This window comes from Branchiostoma floridae, chromosome 17 (genome assembly GCF_000003815.2).
Source record: "Branchiostoma floridae strain S238N-H82 chromosome 17, Bfl_VNyyK, whole genome shotgun sequence".
NCBI lineage: Eukaryota > Metazoa > Chordata > Leptocardii > Amphioxiformes > Branchiostomatidae > Branchiostoma > Branchiostoma floridae.
In genome coordinates, this window is record NC_049995.1 from 10,052,913 (window position 1) to 10,066,996 (window position 14,084).

General features: G+C 37.7%; 1 protein-coding gene across 2 annotated transcripts; it reads right to left on the reverse strand.

Annotated features, from left to right (window-relative positions):
• Positions 1 to 2,080: 2,080 nt before the first annotated feature.
• On the reverse strand, positions 2,081 to 13,437 carry LOC118404123 (suppressor of tumorigenicity 14 protein homolog). Of its 2 annotated transcripts, XM_035803117.1 has the most exons (15): positions 13,227 to 13,437; positions 10,752 to 10,827; positions 9,924 to 10,191; positions 9,265 to 9,324; positions 8,920 to 8,976; positions 8,409 to 8,531; positions 7,749 to 7,868; positions 7,367 to 7,477; positions 6,925 to 7,071; positions 6,155 to 6,338; positions 5,391 to 5,498; positions 4,694 to 4,857; positions 3,941 to 4,083; positions 3,247 to 3,393; positions 2,081 to 3,140 (listed from the first exon to the last, which is right to left on the reverse strand). In XM_035803117.1, exons 2-15 carry the CDS (start codon positions 10,791 to 10,793, stop codon positions 3,129 to 3,131), a joined length of 1,686 nt encoding a protein of 561 aa, XP_035659010.1. In that variant the 5' UTR covers positions 10,794 to 10,827; positions 13,227 to 13,437; the 3' UTR covers positions 2,081 to 3,128. The 2 variants fall into 2 exon arrangements, with proteins under 2 accessions (XP_035659010.1, XP_035659009.1); XM_035803116.1 differs by having other exon boundaries at positions 2,081 to 3,393; positions 13,227 to 13,436.
• Positions 13,438 to 14,084: the final 647 nt, after the last annotated feature.

Sequence of the window (14,084 nt, forward strand, 5' to 3'; positions counted from 1 at the left end):
CTAAGATTGCCATTGCCCATAATCTTGGAAGCGAAATCAAGTAAACGTACAACATTTTGTTCAAGGTATACGTAATGGCGACTGTGTCATAGAAAAATTTTGTTCACCTGTAACGGTATTCAATTGTTTGTCGTACAATACTTCCGGGTTGACATCCGGTGTTGTTGAGTTCACCGAAACGTATCATTTTGGAATTTCTAAGGAAAGCAAAACTAATAGTAAAAGGGCAACAGATTTGCACTCCTTTCCCAGTGACAAATAATAGAATATCATTAAGTTCTCTTTCTACAATATTTCGTAACTTAATCAATTGGGTCAACTCTAGAACACAAGTCGTGTTAAAACGGTCCACGACGTCAATACCATTTGAATATACTGTACATGTTGTGTTAAACTTCACTTCGTCCTCTTTATCTCATGGATTTTCATATAGAAATCCATGCACACCTACACGTCAAGACGGCTACAAGGATTATGATATGTCATGATACAGAAAATGTCAAAGAAGACAAGGTATAGGCTAAAAAAAAACGGCAAAAGTACAAAATATAGTGCCTCGTACCTCATACACGAAACAGAGCATGCAAACATCGACAGTTCTAAACGAAGCCGAACTTCACTGTAACATTTCATGAGATGAAACTTCGACACAACAGCCAGTCGAATTCAGTGTGACACAAAATGACTCGGCAACAAAGTACTACGTACACGAAACTATATACTGTCACTTGTGAGTGAGTGAGAGAACCTACCAAATGTAATGTCGGCACAGCTGGCTGAGTTCCCAGAGACCCGAAAAGTGTCCTAAAACCAGTCGAGTGTCCGAAAGTGTTGCTCTGTGTGTTTCACGAAGTTCCTGGCTTTGGTGTTAGCGCGGGTAAACTAGACAGTTTTTGCCACACAACGCAAGAATAGAGAAAAAAAATGTATGGAAACCCCGACTCACTACGTAAATGTACAAAGGGTTATGAATGACGTCTTGGCTATGACGTAATGCTATTAATAGCTACTACGGACTTTCCACTCTTCGTTTAAGTGTTTTCGTCATACAAATGGTACTTTCCAAAAACCCTTAAGCCAAATTGTTTCAGTCGAGATATGTATATTTTCCTTTACAAATGGGTCATGGGTCAATTTGACAATGAACTAAAACAAATTACAAATAGCCGTTGCATATTTGCTTAGCGCCTTAGTCAACAAAAATGCCCCCCCCCCCCCACACACACACACAACGCACATAATAGTACATTTTAACAATGCAGACTGAGTCAAAGTGTATACCTTCTTACAGTTAATGCGTTGTGTAACGCTTGGGTGACTGTTGAGGTATATCCTTGTTATATCATTTTGTGGTCTGACGTCTAGATATCTAGTATATAAACGGAATACGGTTGAGAAGTTGTAAGCGACAAGAAGATTATGTTTACCAAAAAATATTAACGTAGTCATTACGTACAAGACGTGATATTTACATGGAAGTAGGCGGCGCTTTTATGGGCGCACATTGTTGTACAGGGGCTCTTAGTGCGATACATACAAAGTGATGCTTTTCAAAGCCAATTTGTGCTTCAAATAGTCGTAGATGCTGTTGTAATTACGCGCAAGGATATTTATAATTAAGTTGGAAAGCACCCACTGGCTTTAAACTGTATGCCATGTAGATTTTAACATTATGTTGGTCGCAATGCCAAACCCCAATAAAGCCCAATCTGCAGTACCGTTCTCGGCCGGCCCGAGAAAGCGTTTAAAAAGACCGTCAAATTGCCAGATTTCGATCTTTTCCGAAATGATGAAATCAAGAGAGGTTCACAAAGGGGTTTGAAATCTACAAGCTTATTTTACTTTGTTTTCATAAATGCTACCATTTAACGTCAATTATCGTAATATTCAAAACATTTCACATTTTTTTTTCATTCAAAACGCTGTAAAGCTATGTTGGCTCAGGAAGGCATTTCAAACCAACTTATTAGTATTACTGAACAACCTGCTTTGACATTGACAATAGATAATCATATAAAACATTTAAGTTTCTTCCGATACAAACATGAGAAAGGAAAGATGTAGACAACAGAAGTTCGAAGAAAATTTGCCATAGAATTTATTCTTTTGATATGTATAAAGCATACAGATATTTACGACATGAAATACAATACTTGGGTTCCTGCCCAGAGACTTATAAAAGCCATATTTACAGACGAACAATGTTGACAGCAGTTTACATATTGGAAAACATTCATTTTATGTCTTATACTATATTGATACAATCTGATGACGTTATATCGCTTATCATTTTCTAAATACTTAGATTAGCATGGACACATTGTGACTATTTCTTGAATGATATATTCTGTAGCATATAAACAAGCTTCAAAATGTTGTATCATATTCAAATGTCAGACAACACAGGTATCATAACAAAACTGCGCATTCCATCGATAATTTCCTATGGCATAATTGTATCATTCTATGTAAGCCATTTCATTTTAGGATAAACTTGAACATTTTGATATTATAATGACCATAACAGCAAGTTATATATCCGCCTCATTTGAAAGCAGACTTTTCGCATGACTTACATTTTACAATATATACAGATTAAGTTTTACAACATTATGGATAGCAACAGCGGTAAATATATATTGTATGTTTTTTTGTGGAAGTATCATATCCTTAACGCCAATGCAACAGAAACTTTTTTTGCTATTATACTGACCGTAACAGCAAATAGTATATCTAACATGCAAAAATGTTTTACATGAAGACCATGGACTTAACAACCGTCAGTTTCCCAATACAATACAAATCTAATCTGCCCATATCTACTAGTTCCCTTACTAGTTCCCCTAGCCAAGCTCCCTTTTACTGGCCACAAATTTCAATTCTAACACTTAGTTTATGCAACATGAAAAGCAACAGCTAAACTGTCCTAATCGAAATACAACAGAAATTTTAAAGGAGGATCTAACATATATAATTAGCTATCTAGTTTTGTATCAACCCAGCCCCTCAGGTATTTAGCGTCAACATATTTACAACATCATGTATAGCAACAGCTTAACTTTCTTAACTAAAAAAAAATAAAAGAACAATGCAACAGAAACTTTTCAAGGAGGACCTAAGATACATAATCAGCTCTCGAGTTTAGTATTATTCACAACATCATGCATAGCAACAGCTAAACTTTCCTAAACGACAATGAAACAGAGACTTTAAAGGAGAACGTAAGATACATAATCAGCTCTCCAGTTTAGTATTAACCCAGTCCCTCAGGTACATGACGTCAGCATATATCCCGGGTTTGTTGGGCTGGCCACACCCATCCCCCCAGCTGGTCACGCCCACCAGGTACCACGTGACCCCGTCCTGACAAACCAGAGGGCCGCCTGAGTCACCCTGGAAAGTGACGGACACAAAATGTTAATTTGCTTGTTATATCTATACGATTGTAGCGCACTGACACTTATGCCTTAGCCAATCCTTTAGACAGTCAGACCTATATTGTAGTAGCCAAGTATATGTGTCAATTTTGTTTTTGAATTAAGCTTGTGATAAGGTATTAGAATCTTCAGTCTCTATGCAACCTATATTCGTTGATTCCGAAAATGGGTTAGTGAGGAAATTTGTTAAACACAACATCTGTGATACCTCTATGCAGTGTTGCAATATTAAATGATGTCTAAAAGCTGCCATTACTTTTTTAATTTCATGCAAAAAAAACGCAACAAATAAGGGCGAACTAGTGTTAAAAAACTGCATGTTATAAAAAGCCAGTGATCACCAAAATACATGATTGATATATAAAAGTCATTTGATACTGTAAATAATTACATGATAATTTCGATTTGACAAACGGGAGATTATCGTGAAATCTTGTTTATCTCAAGTGGTGTGAGAAAAAAAAGTATAGATAACATTTTAGCACATTGCCAGTATTACCTACCTGACAGGCATCTATGCCTCCTGCGTCATATCCGGCACACAACATCCGGTCTGTGATCTGTCCATCATAGTGAGTTGCGTCATCACACACGGTGGAGTCGACCAATGGGACCTCGGCTTCTTGTAACGTGGTAGCTTGAACACCTATAGAAATAAGCAACAAGAATTTTTATTAGTCAATGGTTCTACGGTGACAGTTGATTGGACGAGCAATAGTAATAATACATAAGCTGAATGTCATTGTTGCAAGAATTATCTGTCGAGAAGTCCAGGAAGATTAAGTAGTGGGTTTTCTGAATTAAATTACAAAGTTTGACTTACGTTTTTCAAACGAAAGTAAAGTAAGCAACCTAATTTGAATCAACCTAGGAAGTGTCACAACATATAGAGTCTGCTCGATGAAATATTATGCAGAAGTATGAATCTCAAAAACGGTATCAAAGTTGAAAGACGACATCATGAAGCCTTTTACGTCAGTGCCTTGCAGTGAAAAACTTTCTGCAAATTATGATCCACTGCTCACCGAGTCACGTGGTCCATGTGCAAAGGGTGACGTAACAGAAGCACTGAATCGCTCCATCTTTGACAAAGACCGGAGTTTCACAGTCAAAAAATTCCACTTTTGTGATAGAAATTACTGTTGACTTTGCTTTAGAATGACTTCTTCCAACACAGACGAACTTTCTGCCCTATTAAAGTCGTTATACTGTATTCAATATTGTTACTTGTCTTCTTCGTTCAAAATCACACTTACCACCATCTGCTATGGATCCCCATCCAGATATCCAACAGTTTGTGCCTACAGGAAACTCTGTGTCTTCTCCGGGTAGACAGACGGGGTAGACATGGTCTGTGATGTTTACTTCAGAGGACAGTTCCATCACAGCAATGTCAAAATCCGTCCGTATGGTGTCATACCTATGGTGGGAAAAGTACATGAGTTATATATCCTTCAGCTTAAACAAAACAACAGCTATTGTTTACCAAAAAAAAAAAGAAGTGCGATTCCGATTCAATCATAAAGAACCATGCATAACTACTTCTTCGGCTATACTATTCATACTTAGACAGATAGACAATAATAAAGACAAATACACCCAAGGAATATTACCTTCTTTGCGAATCCCGTTACTGCAGTTTCAATATTAGAACTTTGAGCACAAACAACTTATCATCAAAGTAAAGGGCCTTCTGTCAAATTTTACAAAGAAACTGAATGCAATTGTTGTACTGGTCATAGCAAATTTGTATGAATTGGAAAAAAACTAAGTATTTTCACGAATCGATATATCCATCAACGAATAGATGTATGGTGAAACTTCGCATTCTCTACTTGAAACAGTACACGAAGCCATAAGCATTCCACTGTGAACTCCAAGTGCAGTTGCCTTCATTTAACCGCTAGAGGGCATACGTATTACATCCGCATCAGAATATTTGGAAACGTCTACCTCTCGTGAATGATGATCCTGTCCACATCACGTGACTGCAGGTGTTCTGTGTTCTCCCCCTGTTCATGTAGACCCAGGTACGCCGTCCAGCTGCCGGGGTTCGGTGAACTGTCAATCATAAACAGTATTTATATAAGAAGAAGAACTTTATTGCATGATAACTGTAGAGGATACAGTGTATGGCAACTTGTACATACAAAACATACAGAACAGTTTAACTACTTGAGTAACTAGTATCTAAAAATCTAAGAAACTAATCTATTATATATATATATGACCTATACAATATTCCAGTTTTAAATTGTACTTGCAAGTGTTAGTACTAAATTCTTTTTTATCATTTCCAGCGATCTTCTGCTATAATGATAGAAATCAAACCCAACCTGATCAAAACTAGCCAACACTAATATTTGAGTTATCTCGTCTTTTTGCAACAATGTTAACCAGTTTTCGTTGACATATGGTTATCGCCATATGTTTCAACCATGTACTTGAAATAAGCTCTTGTGCATGAACTTGGAAATAAACTTTGAGGCACGGGGCAGATCCACGCAAGTGTCGGACCTAGTCTCGTGATTTCGCGAGACTAGGTCATACCGTGATCAAGATGTACTGAGCAGACACCGAAGGTCGGAGGTACTTGTTTATCTATTGTCGAGAGTCACTGACTGAAGAATTATTTTACTGCAACTTTGTATTGTATTTGTGGGTTAAACAAGGTAAATAACATTTAGTAATTTACAATAAAACATCGTGTTACTTACTCATGCACACAATGTGCTGCTGTGACTACGAACTTGGTGTTGACGAGAGAGGCCCCACATGAGTGACTCCCACCGTCGTGCAGGGACACCTGCCAGGGCCAGCCGCCGCGGGTAGGCTCCCTCCCGCCTACAATCCTCGCACTGCCCCTTCTACTGGTCTCTACTACCGGTCTTCTACCACAGGCTGTATAATGAAAAAACATTTACAAAATGTTTAACTTTACAAAATTCCAAGACAATTGCCAAAAAACAGTTATTCAGGTTTTTCTGGATGTGATTTTGCTTTTCGGCATATCTTATTTCATTAATGTCTATTCTTCAGGGCTGACCTGTCCATACGAAAGACCTGTCTATACACAGTTAGACTTGTCCATACGAAAGCACACAAAATACACCGAAACAAGGCTTCAAAAAAGTATCAAGTCCAATTTCAATCTTAAAGATCTTTCTCCACCAGACAGTCACAAGATTCATCTTTATGCCCATTCAAAATTCCGAGGAATCCTTGCTCTATGAAAGAAACCTCACATTTGACCCCAGTTTTCTCCTTATACCATTCATATGAACCAAAAACTAAAATCCTTCCGCACGCTAACTAAAACTGCCAAACTGAGCAAATTTTGACCAAAATGGGATAGCTTTTCTTGGGTCAAAAGTGAGGTTTTAATCATGTCCAGACGTGTTATGTTTATCATATGCTGCTCTAATATATTGCCAGCCATATTAATATTGTTGTATCCAGTTTATTTCTTTATTATTTCTTTACTCACTGCAGAATTTTTCGTCCCTTCCGTTGGGACAGTGGTCCGTTCCATCGCACCACTGTACAGTCGCTATACAGGTTTCGGCACTGTCATAACAGAACCGTTGGTCAGTGCTGCAGTTTCCTTGGAGGACGATAGGTGTCGCCGTTGACCCTACAAGAACAACATCTTGCTAAGCTGATTCATAAACCAATAAATGGAGTCAAGCATCTTACCCTTATTAATTTCGCATTTCAAAAGGCACTAAGATCAGTAGAAAAAGTAATAAATTGAGTTCAGTATGAATACGGCACCTGTACAATTTGAAAACATCACAATGTCTAAAATTCATTTTTGCCTATCCGACACGGTATCACATCGACTAGACAGTGTCACCTTTAAACAAACGTTATGGAATTTCTTAGCCTAATTAACGAGTAACACAAATGTAAGACTACGTGAGGATTACCTTCACAATTGAGTTCGTCCTCCCCTCCACTGCAGTCCCGATAGGAGTCGCATGTCAGGCGTAGCGCTACGCAAGCGCCATTCCCACAAGTGAACTCGTTCGAATTGCAAGCTGTTGAACAAATTATTGATAATACATAAAGTCCAGATCTAAAAAAAGTACCATAATAGAGTAGACACAGTGATGCAATTGATACAGAGGTACAAAAACCTTTGATTTATCAACTTCAGAATCTGTACAGCCATAGTCTCCGTTGGCGCAAATAGCTTGTATGAGACTGATACCTCAAAAAGGCTTTATAGCTTTCCTATATGTAAGTATTGAAGTTGCAATTATTGCTTTGAACAGGGCTTCTTATCTCTATATTTCAAACATAACGTACTTCTAGCTGTACAGTTGAGCTCGTCGTCCCCACCGGAACAGTCGCTCTCGGTGTCACACTGCCAGCTGCCAGGTATACATGCACCGTCCGCACACTCAAACTGGAAACTACTGCAGGAAGCTGACAACAGAGATAAGAAAAATTGTTTACAAGTTTCTTAATGGGTAACACATGGTTGACTAAACAATAGTTTAGGACAGTAATCTTTCTATTAACATCTTTGCTATTGGGGTTAGTATTGAGGCTATCTAGCGGTACACCACTTGTATCTATGCTAAGCACGAACGATAGATAAACTAGACTATTGAATATTGATGAGGCATCTATAGCAACAAGTATAAACATAGGCTAGTTTACCGAGGGTCCCGGTAAAGCCCATATGGGTGGAAAGGACCAAAAAGGAATTGACAGGGCATGGCGACAGGAAAAAAAATTAAAATAGACAAGAAAAAATGATAATATTGCACAGTTCTAATTGTAAGAAATGAACCAACACTTTATTCTCAGAATATATATCTTGACCCAGCCAAGCAAGGGTAAGTAAATGCAAGAGACATAAAAAAAATCAAGAATGTTGGAAGTTGGGAAGGGGTGCACAAATGACGTACACTTTCAATGTAACAGTTATATGACCTGTTTTCTGAGACAAAGACTACTTACTTGGACAGTTGTTCTCGTCCTCCCCTCCTGAACAGTCATGATCGCTGTCACACAGCCAGGCAGGGTTGATACACTTCCCGTCATTACACTCCCATAGACCCTGCTGGGCACAGGTAGGCGCGCCTGCAAAAACAAGGGATATATCGTCTTCTATTATTTCTTTGTGAATAAATGCTGCAAAAAGTTACGTTAATCCAAATGAGATTCATTCCGTGAATTGAAAATATCCATAATCAATCTGCATATAACGATACAGTTACTCAAACAACTTAAACGGGATGTGATTTTGAAATTGGTATACATTATCTGTTGTCTAAAACCTTCATGATGGTAATGTTATTGTGTACTAACAAAAGGTAGTGGGTGTTACCCGAAAAGTGTGACCATTTTCACATCAATCCATTTGTATGTGTATCTGTAATTTTTTTATCATATGCATATCCTTCCATAGGCATATCGTGGTCTGATTACACTATAAGCATGTAACAGAAAAGTATAATCTTTTACTTACCAGTGGATGCCTGAGTTCTGACATGTGTTGACGCAGTCGTTGTCGTCTTGTCATTAGCTAAACAAAAATTTGACATAAAGATGATATCACAACTGACCACAGTCAACCTAATCTGCGTTGATATTGGAATTACAAACATTTGAATAATAGACCGATATTTTCTTACAAACGAAAGTACTGTAAAACAGTAGTTATAGATATACGGAATCTGATTAAAGCATATTGTACTAAGTACTAATATAAAAATCATATGCTATGTGCCCTGTATCTTATCGGACAGTGACTATAGAATGACATATCAAAGAAGATATGATATTACAGTAACTGTAAAATTAAAGAACTTACAGTTTCGTAAGGAGGATTCAGTTGTTTCTGGCGATGGAGACGATGATGCTGTGGCCATTGCTGCATAAAAATGCATTCTTTTATATTTAACTATCTATAAAAATATATGCAACGCGAAATTTGCTACTTTTAGGGGGGTTTGTACTACTTTAGAATCAGATGATAATTTTGGTGAGTTAAAGATGAAAACGTTAGCAATTCAACTAGAAATTGAGGCACTCTATTCAAGAAAATGCAGGATGTTTCGCTCCCTGTAATTTACCTTTAGCCAAGCTACTCGCATACAACAAGTTAGTCTCGCCCCTGAGGGGTCGCCAAAAACATATGTGTGCAACTTGATTCATACGTTGAATTACTGCGATAATAAGCACGTTTTGTGACACTTTTTGGCATGAAATTGCAGAATTCTTTCTTATAAAATCAGTTTCTTCTTGTTTATTTTGGTGATGTAGATGCAATATGGCCATTTTTAAGGCAAGTTATAACCACATAATTAACAAGTATACGAACCTAGGCAAATGTTACATAATAGTTTCCATTGAACCTTCATAACAGAGAAAGAGAAAACACCAACAAAAACAAAATGTATTCCCTATCGAAAACGTTAGTATGGCGCTAAATGAACTATTCTATAATCTCTTAATGGAAAATCCACATACCTTGTAGGATGATGCCTGCAGTAAGACCTCCTATAATTCCCATGACAACAATTACAACAACAGTGACGCTTATAGCAAACCTACTGGAACACAGCTTTTCTTTGTATATATGGTTCTCTATAGAAACGTTTTGCTGTGAATATCTTTGCATATCTGTGCCATTTGGTTGACGGAATCCTGTTCTAGTAGTTTGAACTGTTTGTGAGAGGTTTGGTTGTCCCTCTGTGTTGGACGGGTGACCGTCGAATGCAGCGTTGTCAAACATGGCCTGAAAAAGTAACATGTCGATATTGTAGTTTAGATAGAATAGAAGATGAACAGCTTGTATTAAACTGTAGATTTTACACCGAAAAAAAAGTTGGACTTTATAGACTCATAGATGTTTTTCCCTACTTTACACACCTAAGTAACAGAGACAAATTCATATCCCTAACGAACAAAGTATATCTGTTCCTATATTTTCAGAATCAAAAAGAAGCGAGAAAAGGTAGAATATGATTGTGCTGGTTGACAGTGTATACATTTCATGTATCTGTCAACTATTCTTTTGTTGCGACCTGTACTTAACCAGTGAGTATATATGTACAATAAAGGTCTTCATTCATTATTTTTAAACTGACTGGCATGTGGATAGATAGACTAATATAAAAAGTCATCATAATAAAAACATTTCCGGTCAACGCTCAAAAATCAGAAGGTATGTGGTCTCAAAAGGAGGGTAAACTGTGATGATAGTATTGTCTATGAAATTCCTCATGCTATGATATCTACGGCAATATTGTAATTTTTTTCTGACTGAGTATCTCTGTATTAGTTGAGTTTCCTTACATTTTCTGGATCCGAAGGGTACACTCGTCTTTGAGAATTCATCTTGTGACACGGCAGTTCACTACAAACATGTCACCTACGGGAGGGTGGGTAAAAAATTAATAACACGTATTTATTCATGCATAAAATAGATGGGACGACAAAAGCAGGCAATCAGAGTCGTTAAGTGATAAACAATGATAAAGATATGCACAAATAAACACATATAATATACTTACAGGAAACACATTTAGACACACATACACACACGCGAGCACACGCACACAAAGTAACGTATACAGTCGCAAAATATACTATAAAGCATGGCAACCTGTCTCATAATACCGCAATGATATCTGACACATTCCCCTAAAAATACACATGAACAATTCAACCAGGATGAAGATTTCTCAATGAAACTATGACATGATTTCCAATGATGTCTGGCTCATCGCATGACGTTAGCTGTGAAACGCGAGAGATAAAATCATGGCCATAAATCCAGTTTACTCAGTTGCGATTAATTTTACCGGTTACAGTGTTATGGACTAGCAATTAACATTTAGAAAAATGACAGATACGTTCTTTGGCTACTCACAGATAGAACATCTGTCATTATTTCAACGTAATGTAAGTTGACATTCAGGAAGAATCCATGACGTACATGTATAACAAAACGAGCAGATACATGTATTTGATCCGCCATTTTGATGACGTACTCTTGACCTTGCAGTTTTGTGAAACCATCGAGGCGTTTACAACTGAAAATTTTTTCAAATTTTGGTTTTTATAAAACCAAACAAAACGACATCGGAACTATAGTGTCCTGTACAACAGATGTGTGCCTGAATTTGTAGATTGAAAACAGGTTACGCAATATGAGGAAATAAACGTTCAAAACATCATGGAGTTCCGGTATCAAGTTTCACTGTGTTATAGACGCAAGTGTCGGCAGTCAAAAAAGTGCCTCATAAACAAAATTATCCATATTCTAATGGTTTATGGCTGTAAAAACGTTTAAATCATTATCACCATGACTGAATTTAGTTAGCTCACTCTGTATACTATATGTTTACATTGCTTGTATACCAAGTTTTGTTGTTTATACTTTTCGGAATACGTGTTTGAAACGTCATACGATCCATGTAGTGTCCCTAGTCCTTTGATATATGATTATACAATAAAGTTCTTTCATGATATGATTATCTAGCTCTCAAAAATTATATTCTAGGAACATCTATAATCTGTTTTATGCACCTTTAGAAACACCACCAGATTATATGACTCACCCAGCAACAATGCTACAACCCTGTCCGTACGTTCGTGACCATGTACACAACACACAGATTTGTTCGTGGATTTAGACGTAAGCATAACGCTTGACTTCAAAATTTGAAGATCAACGGACGATTTAGAAGGATGAAAAGATTGTGTCAAGTTGATTCCTGTTGAATCTTTCACAAAGTTTCTGTAACCCAAAGGATATGGTCGACCTTGGTGGCTTTAAAGCATGTCTATCGCCTGTTGACGTCTAGTAAATTCGTAAACTGAGGATTGTACAAGTTTTTTTTTAAATCTAACGTAGTTGGTTTGTAACATTCAAGGAGAATCGTATGTGGTCAAATATTGTGTCGAATTTTGAGTCAAATGGTGCTTGCATGAATAGCCCGTGCTCCATTGTTTGTTAAAAGTTCAGCCAACTGTGACAAGGAAATGATACCTTATAAATCCTGTCTGGCGCACAAAACGCGTACCTACCTATACAGCAGTAGTAAGTAGACAAATGTATGGGAGGGCTTTGTCGAAAATGAAAGGGCGAAGTTTTACTTAGTAAATCATAATAAATGTGTCGTTTATGCCCTGCTAATATACTGAGTACTAAATAAACATGGGTCCTGTACACTCAAGTCAAAACCTTATATAGTGATAGATAATATAGTGATAGATAGATTTAGAAAAGTCAAAACAGTTGACACGTTTAGTATATTTTGTACGTTTTTCCTAAAGGCATGGTAACGAATAACGTTTGAATGTGTACTAAACACCACGGTGATAGTGTGTGCTGTCAGACGTGAGGCAACACTAGGACAACATTCACGGTTAAAATACTAAACATACGATCATTTGGGTAAACATATGTATCATATGTATCAAACAAACGTTCTTCTGACATATTGCCTTGCCTTGGTATGATTTGAGCAACATATCATATCATATATTCACGGATCTTTACGCAAAATTATCGTCACGGTAAATCCCAACCTACCACGCTCAACACTTATTGAAACCTACAACTGAATCCCGGCAGATTACATGATAATGAGAGCAGATACATCGGTCTTTTGTGTCTGGCTATCTTTAAGTTCATAGTTATGCTTGCCTTCATCGACGAAAAATAGCTCTATAAAACAAAATACAGAACTATATCAAACATTTAATGTTCATGATTGATACATTGATAAGAGAATGACATTCACCTCTCTAGTACGTACATACCTTGCCAGTTCCCTTGTCAGAAACATCTACATTTGGATAGATCAGTGTAGTCCAACCACCAATAGACCACCAAGGCATACGTGGCGCTTCCGAAGACTACCTCTAATCACTGTGATTTCCCCTGAATAACAATCCGCCATTCACTTCCAAGAACTGTTTTCATCCCGGACGCCATCTTTGTTCCGTGTGACTAGTATCTGTTGACTTTATGTTGATGCCTGTAGCGACCGATCTTTGTTTACGTAGTAATAGGACACCTGGCGTGCTTTACAGGTGAACGAAGCAGACAAGTGTAAACAAATCCAGGTAATACTCGCCAAGGGCGCCATGACCTGATCTCCGGCCAAGCAGACGTTCGACTCCGGATGATTTTTTAAAGTTTATTTTTGACGTGTTTAAGGCTAACGTAACATTTCTAAGCCGGATCGGACTGTTTGTGGGCACAAAAAAATACCACGACTATTCTATTTTAAACTTTACGTCTTGAGTAGCTTGGTGTATTTTATATCCTTTTCGGGCCCCGGTTTGGAAATGTGACGTGGGTCTAAGAAGGCGGTTTTGCCGGGACGATTGTTGAGCGTTTGTACAGCGACTACAATTGGATTGGTGCAACAATATTTTTGGGGTCTCAACCAGGCTCCACGGATCGCTGGTCAAATACTAGTAGTAGAAATTAGACAAGTAGAATAAATATTACGCTACGAGAGTTGGCGTGGCCGGTCAGATTAGTCAGTACGCGAACCCCTAGCATACTATTCCCTCTATATTACTACCTATTTGACCAGCAAGCCGCGAAGCCTGATTGAGGCTACGTCAGGCTACACTAGTGGATAGGAGGCAATACCAACGGGGTTATCT

Excerpts from the sequence above, each read along its gene's own strand:
- LOC118404123 (XM_035803117.1), bottom strand. The coding sequence starts at position 10,793 with ATGAATTCTCAAAGACGAGTGTACCCTTCGGATCCAGAAAAT. Across the intron at positions 7,869-8,408 it reads GGACGAGAACAACTGTCCAA|CTTCCTGCAGTAGTTTCCAG; the intron begins GTAAGTAGTCTT and ends CTCTGTTGTCAG. Across the intron at positions 4,084-4,693 it reads GGGATCCATAGCAGATGGTG|GTGTTCAAGCTACCACGTTA; the intron begins GTAAGTGTGATT and ends TTATTTCTATAG.